The sequence below is a fragment of the Podarcis raffonei genome, chromosome 6 (genome assembly GCF_027172205.1).
Source record: "Podarcis raffonei isolate rPodRaf1 chromosome 6, rPodRaf1.pri, whole genome shotgun sequence".
Classification (NCBI taxonomy): domain Eukaryota; kingdom Metazoa; phylum Chordata; class Lepidosauria; order Squamata; family Lacertidae; genus Podarcis; species Podarcis raffonei.
The window spans coordinates 52,140,980-52,154,528 of NC_070607.1; the positions used below are offsets into that span (position 1 = coordinate 52,140,980).

The window sequence follows — 13,549 nt, forward strand, 5'->3', positions numbered from 1 at the left end:
ATTACAAAGATCCCAGTGAAACCCCCTGTTCTGTATCTTACTATGTGGATCAAAATTCAAGTAAAGACTGTTTGTATGGAGGCTCTGTTGTGAAACTAAAGTCTGTTCTGAGAACTAGCCTTACAAGCTTCAGGCATAGCAAATAGCTCCTCTGTCCCCAGAATACACAATCCTGGTATGTTTTGTTGAACCTGTATCTAGACTTCTCATTCTTTCCTGCAAGACCCACATGATTCTTAATTTCACTTTTCATGTAAATTCTTTATGGGTGTATTTCCGTGGAGGAAAACACTTATACTGGGTCACTGCTAGCAATGCAGGTGTCTGGTGATCTAAAAGAGACTTGAGTAAGAGCTCATTTATCCATGTGTGTTATTCTGGCCCCTAAGTCAGACCTTGGGGTGTGAATCCTAGTGCACTTTTCACTGCAGGCTATACATGGAAGTAGACGTGCACCATAGTCCTCCTAGGACACTGTCCTTTTCACAATCATAAACTCTGGGTTGTAGTTAAAGCTGCTGTTTTACTTGGGCAATGGAAATAGCATCTTTCTGTACACACACAAAGTACGTAATACAAAACAACCCTGAGACAACAACAACAACCCAAGAAAACCAATTAAATTTTACATGGGGGTGCTTTTTTGTCCTAGCCAATGTAACAGGATGGAGTAAAACATTTCCAGCAAAAACTGATCCACTGAAGTGGGCATATGTGCTGAGACAGAATTTTCTGATTGAAAACAAATAAAAAAGCCTATGGAAAAATAAACACCATGCAATCTATTGATTTATTTTGGTCACAGTGGTACTTTTTTGGTTTCTTTGTCCCATCTAATGTTAATGTATTGAGATTAAAAATGCTCTGTGCCTTGTTCAAGCACAAAGGAAGCAGACTTAAATGCCCCTCTGACAAAGAGAAACCCCGGGAGAAGCCCATTTGCTTGGGTGTGTGTGTGCTGTGGTCAGCTGTGCATGCTGCATGGCTTGTATATTGCAGTGAATGCCTCCCTATGTGTCAAAGATACACAATACACATAACTTTGGAGGAGACAGACTGGAAGTGTGTGTGTGTGTGTGTGTGTGTGTGTGTGTGTGTGTGTGTATCCCTTTGGTCAAGTACAGTTGACAAGCAAGACTCCCACCATAAATTTGAACTCTGCTGAGCACTTTAAATAAGGAACACTGGGCAGAGACGAAGTACAAATGGAAAGACTCTGTTGGCACACACTGACATTCAAATAATTCATGCAGACTTTCTTCCTTCTTCCTGTGCAAGCCGTAAGTAGAAAGTCAGGTTTCTCCTATCACCTTCCTTGCCCCTTCCTCATTCTTAAGAGTGCAGATTGCTTTGAACAAGACTATCATTTCCATGATTGTCCCAAATGCTGCATTTCAGAGTGCATTGAAAGTCATATCTTTGTTTCCAGGGAACAGAAGAAAGACTGGCAGACAGCTAGAAAATTCTATGGCACAGACTAAATAATTAACTGATGCAACATGGACTCCAATTCCAGTGCAGGGAATGTCACCAGCTCTGGCTTGAGCGACCTTTTCCTCCTTTATAGCAAGAACGTGTTTGCTGTCCTCTATGTCCTCTTCTTCCTCCTGGGCATGCCTGGAAACGGCTTGCTGCTCTGGATCCTTTTCCGAGGTCTCCAAAGAAAGAGTGGCAGCCACATCTCACGCCTGACGGAGCCTCTCTTCCTCAACATCGTGATCCTGGACCTCCTCTTCCTCCTCTACAATGCCCCTGTGATGTTTGGCAACATCCTTTTCAGGGACTGGCGCCTGGGCCGCCTGCTGTGCGTCACCACCCACAGCTTCTCCATGTGGGTCTCCTTTGCTGCCTTCTACAGCATGCTGGCCATCGCGCTACTTCGCTATACGGCGATCCTCCACCCCATGAGAGTGATGCCCATCTCCCAAAAGCAGATAGCTATCGCTTGCGGGCTCATCTGGGTGACCTGCCTTATATTCTCCACTCCGCTCTGGATTAATTATGAGATCATTCACGTGGAGGGGCAGATGTATTGCGTGAACCAAATGGCAAGGAAGGAAGTTAACCTTTACCTGCAGCTCCTGGGAGGGGTGGGCTTCCTGCCTCCCACATTGCTGATGGTTTTCTGCTACTTGAGGATCATCTGTACCCTCAAGGTTAGGAGAGGGCTCTCTATGCACACAGCCTCCAGCCTGCAAGTGAACTGGCGAGCTTCAGTGATGGCTTTGGTCACCATGGTGACCCTGGTGGTCATGTGGCTCCCCTATTGGCTGGTGATTTTCTTTATCAAGTACGACCAGTTGCTAACCACAGCCCCTATGTACTTGGCTTATCACCTGACATCTCTCCTGGCCTTTGCCAACCGCTGCATTAACCCCATGATCTGCTTCTGCCTTTCTTTCCAGTTCCAGGCCAGGCTGAGGAACCTCTTTAGGAGGGTAGGAAAGGGAATTCGCCAAGTAGGTCCTATCCATTTGGGTAAGATAGAAGTGTTAGGTAGCACGTGACTAAGGTGTACAATAAGCTTTGCTAAAGTTGTGTGGAACAAGAATTTATTATTTCCTGTCCTGTAGCCTGCCTGAGGGATCCCTTATGTCAGCGCTGGAGGGCCACCGATTCCCTGTCCCTGCTTTATGTGACATACACAGAGCCCATAAGGAGAAAATCATATGTGGGAACTTAATTAGTTGCACTCGTTTAAAATATTTGAATCTACTTCTAGAAAAAAAATGGTAACCCCAGGAGAACTTTAGTTTATGTTAAATCCTGTCTAGGGTAGGGGCTTCATTTCCTAAAATGCCTTATGAAGGCATTTTTGATGTTGCATTATTGATTCACATTATTGATCAGTTCCTTTCTGCCAATAACATATTGTAACTATAACTTGAAGCTGATACTCAGCTCGTATCCATGCAGAGAAGGGCTGCCTTCTGTTTGGACTACCAAACGACACCTTTGAATTGGTGATTTCTGACTTGTTTGTGCCATTAATTGGACACAGATTCATTCCCAAGGAATACTGCATGTTCGTTTACCTGAAATGGTTCTAGTAGCAGCAACAGACAGGGGTCACTGGAGAGAACATTAATTGTGCTGAAGCTTCCGGGCTGGGAATTAAGAGTCCCTGAAATAACCTTTAATATTTGAGCTGAGAAATCTATTGACTTGTAGAATAGGCTAATGAGGTCTCGGTGAGAAACAAGAGTGTGGTTCATTTTTCCTCTACCATTAACAGCCAAATTATCCTATACAGCATAATTACCTGAAGCTCCCTAATGTGAAGAAGATATAGCTCTTTTTCTTCCCACACCAAGCTTCTCTTAAAACTTATCATTATTCTTTTTTCCATTGCCTTTATATCCCACCTTTTTCTTCGCAGAGAACAAGGTGGCATACATGGTTGTCCCCAGGGCTTTTTTCAGCCAAAACTCACTGGAACTCAGTTCCGAGACCCCTCAGGTGGGTGCCATTGCCATTATACAAAGGAGGCATTTATGGTGAGTTCTGGCACCTCTTTTTCTAGAAAAAAAACACCACTGGTCCTCTCAAACCTCATTGAATCCTTACAACAACCCTGTGAGGTACGTTAGGCTCAGAGACTGTAACTGGCCCAAGGTCAACCAGTGAGTTTCATGGCTGAGTGGGGATTAGAACCCTGGTCTCCAAGGTCCTAGTCCAACACTCTAACAACCACACCACACCACATTGTCTCTCTTCTGCACTATATGCCAGAATATGGCATATCCTATGACAATTCAACAATGATTGTCTTCTTGGTGTTACAGAGAAATTAAAAATGCCAGTACCCTATTCAATACAATACAAAGTAAAAAGGTAAAGGTACCCCTGCCCGTACGGCCCAGTCTTGACAGACTCTAGGGTTGTGCGCTCATCTCACTCTATAGGCTGGGAGCCAGCGCTGTCCGCAGACACTTCTGGGTCACGTGGCCAGCGTGACAAGCTGCACCTGGCGAGCCAGCACAGCACACGGAACGCCGTTTACCTTCCCGCTGGTAAGCAGTCCCTATTTATCTACTTGCACCCGGGGGTGCTTTCGAACTGCTAGGTTGGCAGGCGCTGGGACTGAACGATGGGAGCGCACCCCACCGCAGGGATTCAAACCGCCGGCCATGCGATCGGCAAGTCCTAGGCGCTGAGGTTTTACCCACAGCGCCACCCGCGTCCCTTACAATACAAAGTATCAAATGGTTATACCTTCTATCCAAGCCTTCCTCAACCTGGTGCCCTCCAGATTTTGTTGGACTACAGTTCCCATCATCTCTAACCATTGGACATGATGGGTGGAGCTGTAGTTCAACAATATCTGGAGGGCACCAGTTTGGGGAAGGCTGTTCTATGCTGTAATGGATTTCATGTATAGGCAGAGCTTGGAAAGAAATTGCTTGTGTGTGGGTAGACTACAATTTTGCATTTCAAACCTGCCATTGCTTCTAGCTATGAACTCTGGGTACCTTGATTCTGTAAGGGCATAACAAGCATTTAAGGAAGATGATCGGCATCCTCACAAAGCAACAATCTGCACAATTATTTTTACAATTCTTCTGTTAAAAATTCCAGACAAATGCAATAGTAAATACATCAATGAGAACTAACTAATCAGACTCTGAACTAACACAAAATCCTACAAAGGTTGCTAACAAATTCTATATTTCTCACAAAAAAATGGGGGAAAGGGAATCATGTTTTTAAAACATATTTCTGCTTGCTGTCTCTTAGGCAGACATGTTTCGATTGCATTCTTATACACATTTAACCAGGGAGTAATCCCCACTGAACTCGGTGAGACTTACTTTTGAGAAGACTGCCATAGAAGTTCTTCAGCTTGGAGCATAGAGCTGGTGTGGGCAGGAGCCAAACTCAACACAATTGAAATTGCTGTTCATGGGACAAGTGAATAGCCATTTCTTTTCAGTGAGCTTCCCTGGAGAGAGGAATAACCCCTCTTCGTAAGATTTCATGCTGAAGTTTGTGGAAGAAGAGACCTCCCGGAATTATCTCAGAAGAGTATTGGGAGTTGTTAGGAAACCCCTCAAAGGACTACATTTCCCAGCACCCTTAACTTCTTAAGTTCCCAGGATTCTTTGGGAGAAGCCGTGACTGCTAACGTGGTATAAGAGTTCTTTTAATATATGGTGTGTGTTGCAACCAAAAACTCTCTGATCATCACTTGACCCAAAAATTGTGCCTACAGAGGAGTAGTACAAGGGGCTGTCAAACCCATTAAAGATATTTATATCTGATTATCTGCCTAGCTCTGTGCAATTATTTATCCAATGATGTATCATGTTCACATATCACAACATTGAATAAAAATGCTCTTTTGGAAGAGTCTTCAATGGAATCAACAGTTTCTGTGAAGTATGAGGACTTTGAAAATCAAAGGCTGCAATCAAAGGAAGGGATAAGTTAACGTTTTCAGTTGCTTCCTGAAGCAAGGCAGCACTCCCACACTCTTTTGGTTTGCAAATTTAGCTAGTGGTTACTGCAACAAGTGAAATAGTCACTGCTGTAGTCTCCCAGTCAGTCTCTGAGTCCTCCTACCCAGGACCAGCTCATGACATTTTGCTGCCTGAAGCACAGGACAGTATTTATTTATTTTTATATCTCACCTTCCCTGTTTTAGCTTCACTACAACCCTGCAAGGCTGGTTAGGGTAAGAGATACTGACTTGCCCAAGGTCACCCAAGTGATATTCCTGGTTAAGTGGGCCCTTGAAACCTGGTTTCCCAGCTCCTAGTCCGAAACTCTCTAACCACTACACCTGGCACTTCTCCCAATCCCATGTACAACAGCTACCCAGATCACCAGGTTTTTGTGTTTTTTACTTCAAAACTAGTAACAGGAAAGCATCCTCCATTGCATCTGAGGGCAGAAGGCTAGGTTAGGGGACACAAAGCAGCCTGCATGGTACACACAGATCGGTCTGTTACCTCCTTCTGCCTAATGGTAGGGCCGGCCTTGCTTACCTAACATTGACAAAGCTGAGAGATGTGTATGCCTCTTTCACAGTGTAAGTACAAGATCATGAAGCACTCTTCCACATGCCTGGGATGTGGCTTCCACATTCCTTTATTTGAGCACTGTATTATTATTCAAGATCTCCTTAAAGCAGGTTCAGTTCCTAGGTAACTTGTTTAGAGAGTACTCAGGTTAATTGCTATGATTAACTCACAATGTAAAAAATTGTGTCTCTGGGCGTTAGGGATGCCCTATTGTCAAGTGCTCTACTCTTAGGGTTTGGGGGGGGGGGAGAAACCCTGAGGGAACAAGAGTGCCCACAGGTGACATGTTAGTAACCCTTGTGTCCTCTAGATGTTATTGGACTGCAACTCCCATCATTCCTGACCATTGGCCATGTAGGCTGGGGCTGATGGAAGTTGTAGTGCAACACCATGTGGCGAACATTGACTACACTAGGGTCTACTTACACCATTTCCACCACCCAGGAAGACCAGGGATAGTCACGGAACATGCAAACATATACTGTGGGTAAAGAGAAGTACAGGAGACCTACGCTTATCTCCTGAATGTGGGTTTGTCTTGGCTGTAGCTTTAATATCCACCTCCCTTGCAGACCATACCGGAGAGATATCTAAGGACCATGCATCTTCATGGGGAATAGATTTCTGTGTATTGTCGGAGAGCTTAAAATATCTTATTTGTTTCCCTCTCTCTTTACCCATAGATCACCCACATGCTGCGACATGTGAATATTGTGTCTCTGTTCTGCAAGCCCCGCCTCCTTCTCCACAATGACTACAAGGGAGGGGGAGAGAGAACACATCTTATCCCCACAAGCCAGGCAAAGTAATATAAGTCACCATCTGCTGGGAACAGATATGGGGAATTGCAGAACTGATCTCTATCTCAACCCAGCTGCAATGATTTACAAGTGAATTGGTGCCCTCTCTGATGTCTGTCCATAAAACACAATGGCCTGGTAAGCTTTCACCCTTTAGCAATTGCTGCTGAATACTGTACCTAGAGCCTTGTTAAATGAACTGGGAGGAACATTTTACTCAAGGGGAAAGCTGTTTCCTTTTGCTTTGTGGTGGTAGTGGGGAGGGATTGATCTTTTGGTTCGGCAGTGACTGGTGTCAAAGCTAACCTTCTGCTGTCCCTTTGCAGTCCAAACCACGGGTTAAGCTGGTGAGTGGAGACATGTGGTGACCCTTATGATCACAATGGATTGTAGGAGATGTGCCCTTATGCTGGCTCATGTTTGGAAGGAAGTCTCTACCTTGTGCACACTCCCAATGCTTCTTCTGAGATGCTCAGATTCAGCGGAGTATGGGGATGCTGACCCATTCAGGGGCATGAATGGAAAGCAGTGCTTGAACAGAGACTCATGGACTTGTAAGGGCACTTCATCTCATGCAACTGCCTGCTCAGTGCAGAATCTAAAACATACATCTGAAATCCTATCATTTTTGTTATTATTGCTGTGATTTGTGTTTAATGCATTAATATGGCAAATTTTAATATACATATACCCATTACTCAGGGGCCAGGACAATGATATGTTGTCGTTGTTGTTGTAGATTCATATTTTCTCAGTTTCATCCTCACACTGGAATAATGGAGCTCACAACAACCAGCGAAGATTTCTTTCATGCTTCCAACAAGACTTTCAACGCCTCTTCTCATGGGACAGACGACAGCTTTGGTGGCCTGACAGTGACACAGCTGAGATACATCTTTGCTTCTTTCTGTGGCCTCATCTTGTTGGTTGGCTTTGCTGGCAACCTCTTCATGCTCTTGGTCCTGATTGAGGGCTTCAGGAGCAGCAGGAGCACCAACTCCATCTCTGCCATGACCAACACTCTCATGGTCAACATCACCATCTCTGACCTGATCTTCCTCCTCTACAATGTCACTGTGCTGCTGCTCACATTTGTCTATGAGGACTGGGAGATGGGCTTGGCTGTGTGTGTCAGCAGCCAGAGCTTTTCCATGTGGACCATGTTCTGCAGCTTCTACAGCATGGTGGTCACCTCCATCCTGAGATACCTGGCGGTTGTTCATCCCACCTGCTCCTTCCCAGCAAATTCACTCCAGAGGTTTCTTCTCTGCATGGTCATGTGGCTCATGGGCTTCACGGTGTCTGTCCCCAACTGGATACACCAAGGAGTCGTCGTGCTTGAAGATGCTCGATACTGTACGCTTTTGATGACGCCGAGGCAAACATACCTGTATTTTGTTCTCTTTGGTGGGGTTGCCTTCTTCCCCTTTGTGCTTCTCTTGGTCCTGTGCTATTCCAGAATCGTCCATTCCCTCTGGTTCAGGAAGATGGTGGTGGTCCACTCATCCTCAAGCATTCGGCTCAACAGGAAAGCAACTGTCATGATCCTGACCGTATTGGCGGTTTTCATTCTGATGTGGATACCATGCTCAGTGGTGATATACCTCTCAGCCACCCACAGCCTCCCACAAACTCCTGCAGGATTTGTAGCCTCTGGCTTATCTAGCATTCTGGCTTATTCGAACTGCTCCGTAAGCCCCCTCATTTGCTTTTCCCTTTCAGATCAGTTTCAGGCTAGCCTGAAAAAGTTGCTTTGCCGACGAGGTCCCAGGCAACCCCAGGACCACGGGCAGAGTTGATTGGACCCAAATAACTATGTCAACGGTCTCTAAGAGGGAGCTAGAGGCAAACTTAGGCTACTCAATCAGACCAAGCACTTTGTCATTTAAAAACAAAACAAAACACCAATGTGGACTCACTGTGCTTTGAAGAACAGTACTGATGACATGCATTATATGCTACTCTGTAGAACAGGTATAAGAACGCTAATTGCAAATCATAGAATTGCAGAGTTGGAAGGGACCCAAAGGCTTATCTAGCGCAACCCCTTGCAATGCAGGAATCACAGCTCCGGAATCCATGACTGATGGCCATCCAACCTCTGCTTAAAAACCTCCAAGGAAGAGGTTGTCTTTTCCACTGCTGAACAGCTCTTGCCATCAGAAAGTGCTTCCTAATGTTTAGTCAGAATCTCCCGTATAATCTTGCTTAGCTTTATCATCCATTATAATAGATCTGTAAAAACAACCAATAACAAACAAATAGCATAACGTTTCATTATTACAGGAGAGCCATACCGTTTGGTCCCTTAATAGGAATCGGCAGCAATTCATTGAGTCACCTGTTCGTGAGTCTCTACTGAAAGACCCACAGGGCTTTTGTGTACTATCAGGGGTTCTCCCTGGGGCTGAAAAACATGGTGCTGAGTCAGTCTCTGTCAAGTAGATGTCGCTGTTGCATTTTTAAAATTCCTTCGCGAGCTCATTGCTGTAAATGGAAAACAGTTCTGGAAATGCAGAGGAAGTCCAAGCACAAAGCAGCACTTTCACTGTAGATTTATTTTATTTTATCGCACCTCTTTCCAGTAGCTTTTCATCTTTTCCTGCTTTTAAATGGGCACAGGGCTGCTAGCATTTAAATATATAAATCCCCAGCCATGTTTTCCTTCCTTTCCGAAGCAGTGCTTTTTGCAACCTGCCCCAGGGGCTGCCTCAATACTCCTAATCACCAAGAGAATCTAATAATCAAACAATAACTACAAAGCAATTTCTCCAGCAAGTTGAATTGTTCTGATCCAATCCCCATTGTTCGGCGTGAATAATAAATCAGAACGCCACAAAGCAGAGCAGCAGAGGGGCCATTTTTAAGAAACGCTGCAGGAATCTGCTTGACGTAAGCAAGCGGCATGCCAACATGATTTTGATTGACTTTTCATCATTTCCCATCTCGCTTCGGAAGGAAAGGAAAGGCACATTTGCGCATTCAGTGATGCTTCTTGCACCACTCAGAACATAAGAGCCAAAGAGCTGTGACAATACTCTGATGATATCATTTACTACCAGATTTAGCAAGATCAGAGTGGGTGGTGGCAGTGGTTGGATTGCTGTACCTCCAACATTTCCCAGTTGAAAATAGCGATGTTTCTCACGCCCTGCAACTGACCCTCCTCAACCCCCAATTTTTGGTCCTCCCCTCCTGCAGAACATTTCCTATCAGAAGAAGGGTGAGTGCCGCCACCAATAGGTCTCAGCACACATGCCCTCCACTGTCCTGAGAAAACCCCTTAATCCTTATTTGATTTTATTCTTTGGCAGATTTATAAAAAGAAAAGCACACATCAGTATTTTTTTATACATATAGAAAGGGTCAAGATTAGATGCGGATGCACAAAGCATTAAAAAAAAGGACTGGGTGAACCTGCATTCTGGAAGTGCGTGTGGCCAGTCTCAAAAATAAGCATATTGGTGAGGGAGAAGGTGTGGCCTGGGGAAAGTGTTGTGAGGGGCGGGGCAGAGATTGAGACATTGGATGGGACAGATTTGACCCATGGGCTGTAATCTCCCCATCCCTGTCTCTAAACCTGTGCCCCTGCATTGGGCTTTCCAGTAGACAGCATCCTGGATACTTATTAGGTGGTTCAGTTACCACTTGTGCATCTGAGCCTGGCATCATCATGGTCCTTGTCTAGCTTGGTGTCTCCTTCCACTGTCAGACTGCCAAGACTGCTGCCTGTTCTTCAGATGTGTCTTGGGCAGCCTGCATGTTCCCCTCTTCAGCTGGCAGACGGAGGCTGAGGTCAGAAAAATGTGACCCATCCTAGCATGTCCAGAGATTTAATCTCTTTACATTAGATTTCTATGAAATAAGGACCCACCTTGTTCTGGAATTCTAAATAATAATAATAATAATAATAATAATAATAATAATAATAATAAATACTGTTTTTTAGCATTGTTTATAATGGTTGGGACGTCCCTTGGGACCTCAGGATGAAGGGATAGCTGCTGCTGCTGCTGCTGCTTCTTCTTCTTCTTCTTCTTCTTCTTCTTCTTCTTCTTCTTCTTCTTCACCATGACATTATGGTCTCTAGAAAGTTGTCTAAAGCCTGCTGCACCACTGTTGCGTCTTCCATGCTCAGGGAAGAGATATCTGTTTCCTGGGACTTGGAGGACATCCAGTTGAAGAGAAGAGTTTCTCCAAGCTACAATTCCTAATCAGCTCTCTTGGTTGTGGGCTCCTCTGTTAAGGACCACCATGTGGGTCGACTTTTAAAAAATCATCATCATCATTACTATCATATTAATCTTTACACCTTTGAAAGCTGAGGATGGAACCAGCTTTATATAATCACAGTTGGTGAGATTAAGGCTGCAAACCTACACACACTTTACTTGGGAGCCTGCCTCGCTGAAGTCAGTGGGGTTTGCTTTCAGCCACACATCCACTTCACCTTGATTTTAAATGTTTCTGTTTATAGTGAAAGGCTTCAGCTCTGCCAGCCTTCTGTTGACCTACAATTTCAATGGGAACCAAACCTGGAAGAAGATGCCTGCAATATGTTGCTTAAGGCAAGGAAATCCTCGTTCTGTGAATCCACTCTAATTGGTCCTTCACTACTAAGGGACAATTATTTTCCTGGCACTTGGTTAAAGGCTGGGCTCTACTGAAATCTCTGATTTAGTTTTCTTCTGCAAGAGCTACTTACACAGCACTCCCTGAATTTTGGAGAAGTGGACTGCTTTTCTGGTGACGCACAGATGCACTAAGCTCCCCATGGAACCCCGTGGATTGGGACCAATTAAAGGGTCATGATGTTTCCAGCAGATCATACTTGATCTGGCACATAATGACATTATGCTGTGGTTGGAAGCAATCCTTGATCTTTCTGAATGCTCATTAAATAAATCATGCAAGACCTGAAATATTAAGCCCCTATTAGTATGTGTTTAGGAATCCCCAGCTCTCTACTCGGAGAAGAACAGTGGATGGTATTTTGAATGCCAAGAAAAGGACTTTGTTTCAGATATTAGCTGACAATGATTGCCCTTATCGATTGTTTCCTATCCTTTCCATGCTCCCATGGGCTGCAGGAGCTCAGCATCTTCCCTCCCAGTACTATAATGGGGTGTACACTTCTTATGGCATGAATTAGCATTCTGCAAAGACAGAACAGAGAGAAAAATAGATGACTTTTTATGCACGACAAGGAACAGTATTTGGAACACAACACTTTGCCAGCAGCCACAGGCCTTTTGAATGTTAATTACACATTTGCCTGTGTGAATTCAATATAGTGTCAGTTGTCTTAGGCATGCCACACTAATCACAAAAACCACCGATGGCTTTCAGTTTCATAGTGAAAGACCCCAAAGCATTTAAATGCTTAGCTACAGTGTACAAACAAATTTGGTGCATCGATTTTTAAAGGCTCCACCATGTTAACTTTGCTTGGGGGTGGATGCCCAAAGCATTTCTATCGCCTCACCCTTTTCAGTTTATGAACCACTCTAAGTACCCATACTAGGATGAAGGGCAGGATTCCTCTCCACATATTTGCAGGTTATATTCCCACTGTTTGCCTGCATATGAAAAAGAATTCACCTATTGGTCAATTTTTGAAAATCAGTATGCTTATCACGAATAAGCATATATGAGCTGGAACAACTGACTAGCCTCACAACAGACATTTGGATTGTCTTCTGATGAATGAAGGAATCAAGTTTTAAAATTATTTTGAGCACTTATGTGGCAACTTCTGTTTTCAGTTTGATAATTAGCACACTAAGGAGCTGTGGTATTGTTGCATGTCATCCATGGGCATAGCCAGGATTTTTGTTGGGGGTTGGGCAGAACCTCAGTTTGCTATGTATTTTTAGTGTTTTTTATTGATTGGGGCGGTAGCTGCCCCTCCCTGCCCCCCCCTGGCTACACCCATGACACCACCTCAATCTCTGATCTGTTCGAGTTTCCAAGGGCCCTAGGCACTTACCCAGGGTTCAGGTTTCCTCTGGAATAAGGGAGCGGTGATATCTTTATGATACATGATTTATTTGCACATACAACCTGAGCCTATGATGGAGCATGAAGGTCTTGCTTCCCCCGTAGCCACAGCTTTGGATTCCAGCAGAAATCAGGCATGGCTGTCTTCCTCTGCTTTCCCAGCTTCCTGATTCTAGCTTCTAGCTTCCAGCTCAATTCTCCCCTCTCAACTCTGGCTTTTTTTCTTTTTAAACTAACTACCAGTGAGTCAAGGGAGGGGACGCCATCCATTTGGTATCTGGCACAGAGCCACCTCCTTTGTTCCCTCAATGGTCTAGGCTATCGCCTCACTAGGAAGCAAGCCTAGCTATTCCAGGAATTTGAATCCTTGTTTAAAATTTGGCACTTTCCGGACCCAGAACGTAGAAGGGTCTCAGCATACAACCTACTTCCCTCCCCAAACTCATAACAGTATTATGCAATTAAAAGGAGATGAGGACTTGAAAGGGTTTTTATTGTACTTTGCACACTTGGACTGACATGTGTACAATTTCACAGGCTGTTTCTGTAGTGAATGATAACAGAATCTGAAGTTTTTGTGACGATCAGATTTTTATAGCAAAGCTTCTCCCCCGTTTTTGTGTGTTCTATCTTCTCCACATTTTCTTTAGTCTTGAGAATTCTGCCAAAAGCAAGTTCTTGTAGGAAATTACTTTGGAATTCAATGAATTTGAAATTTAGATACCA

The 13,549-nt window shown here is 44.3% G+C and overlaps 1 protein-coding gene across 1 annotated transcript; it reads left to right on the forward strand.

The window, feature by feature from the left end:
• Positions 1 to 1,499: 1,499 nt before the first annotated feature.
• LOC128415958 (galanin receptor type 3-like) lies at positions 1,500 to 2,648 on the forward strand. The gene has a single exon (XM_053392859.1). The coding sequence runs from the start codon at positions 1,500 to 1,502 to the stop codon at positions 2,505 to 2,507; it is 1,008 nt and encodes a 335-aa protein (XP_053248834.1). The 3' UTR covers positions 2,508 to 2,648.
• Positions 2,649 to 13,549: the final 10,901 nt, after the last annotated feature.

What these genes read in the sequence shown, in the direction of transcription:
- LOC128415958 (XM_053392859.1), top strand. Translation starts at nt 1,500, where the DNA reads ATGGACTCCAATTCCAGTGCAGGGAATGTCACCAGCTCTGGCTTGAGC.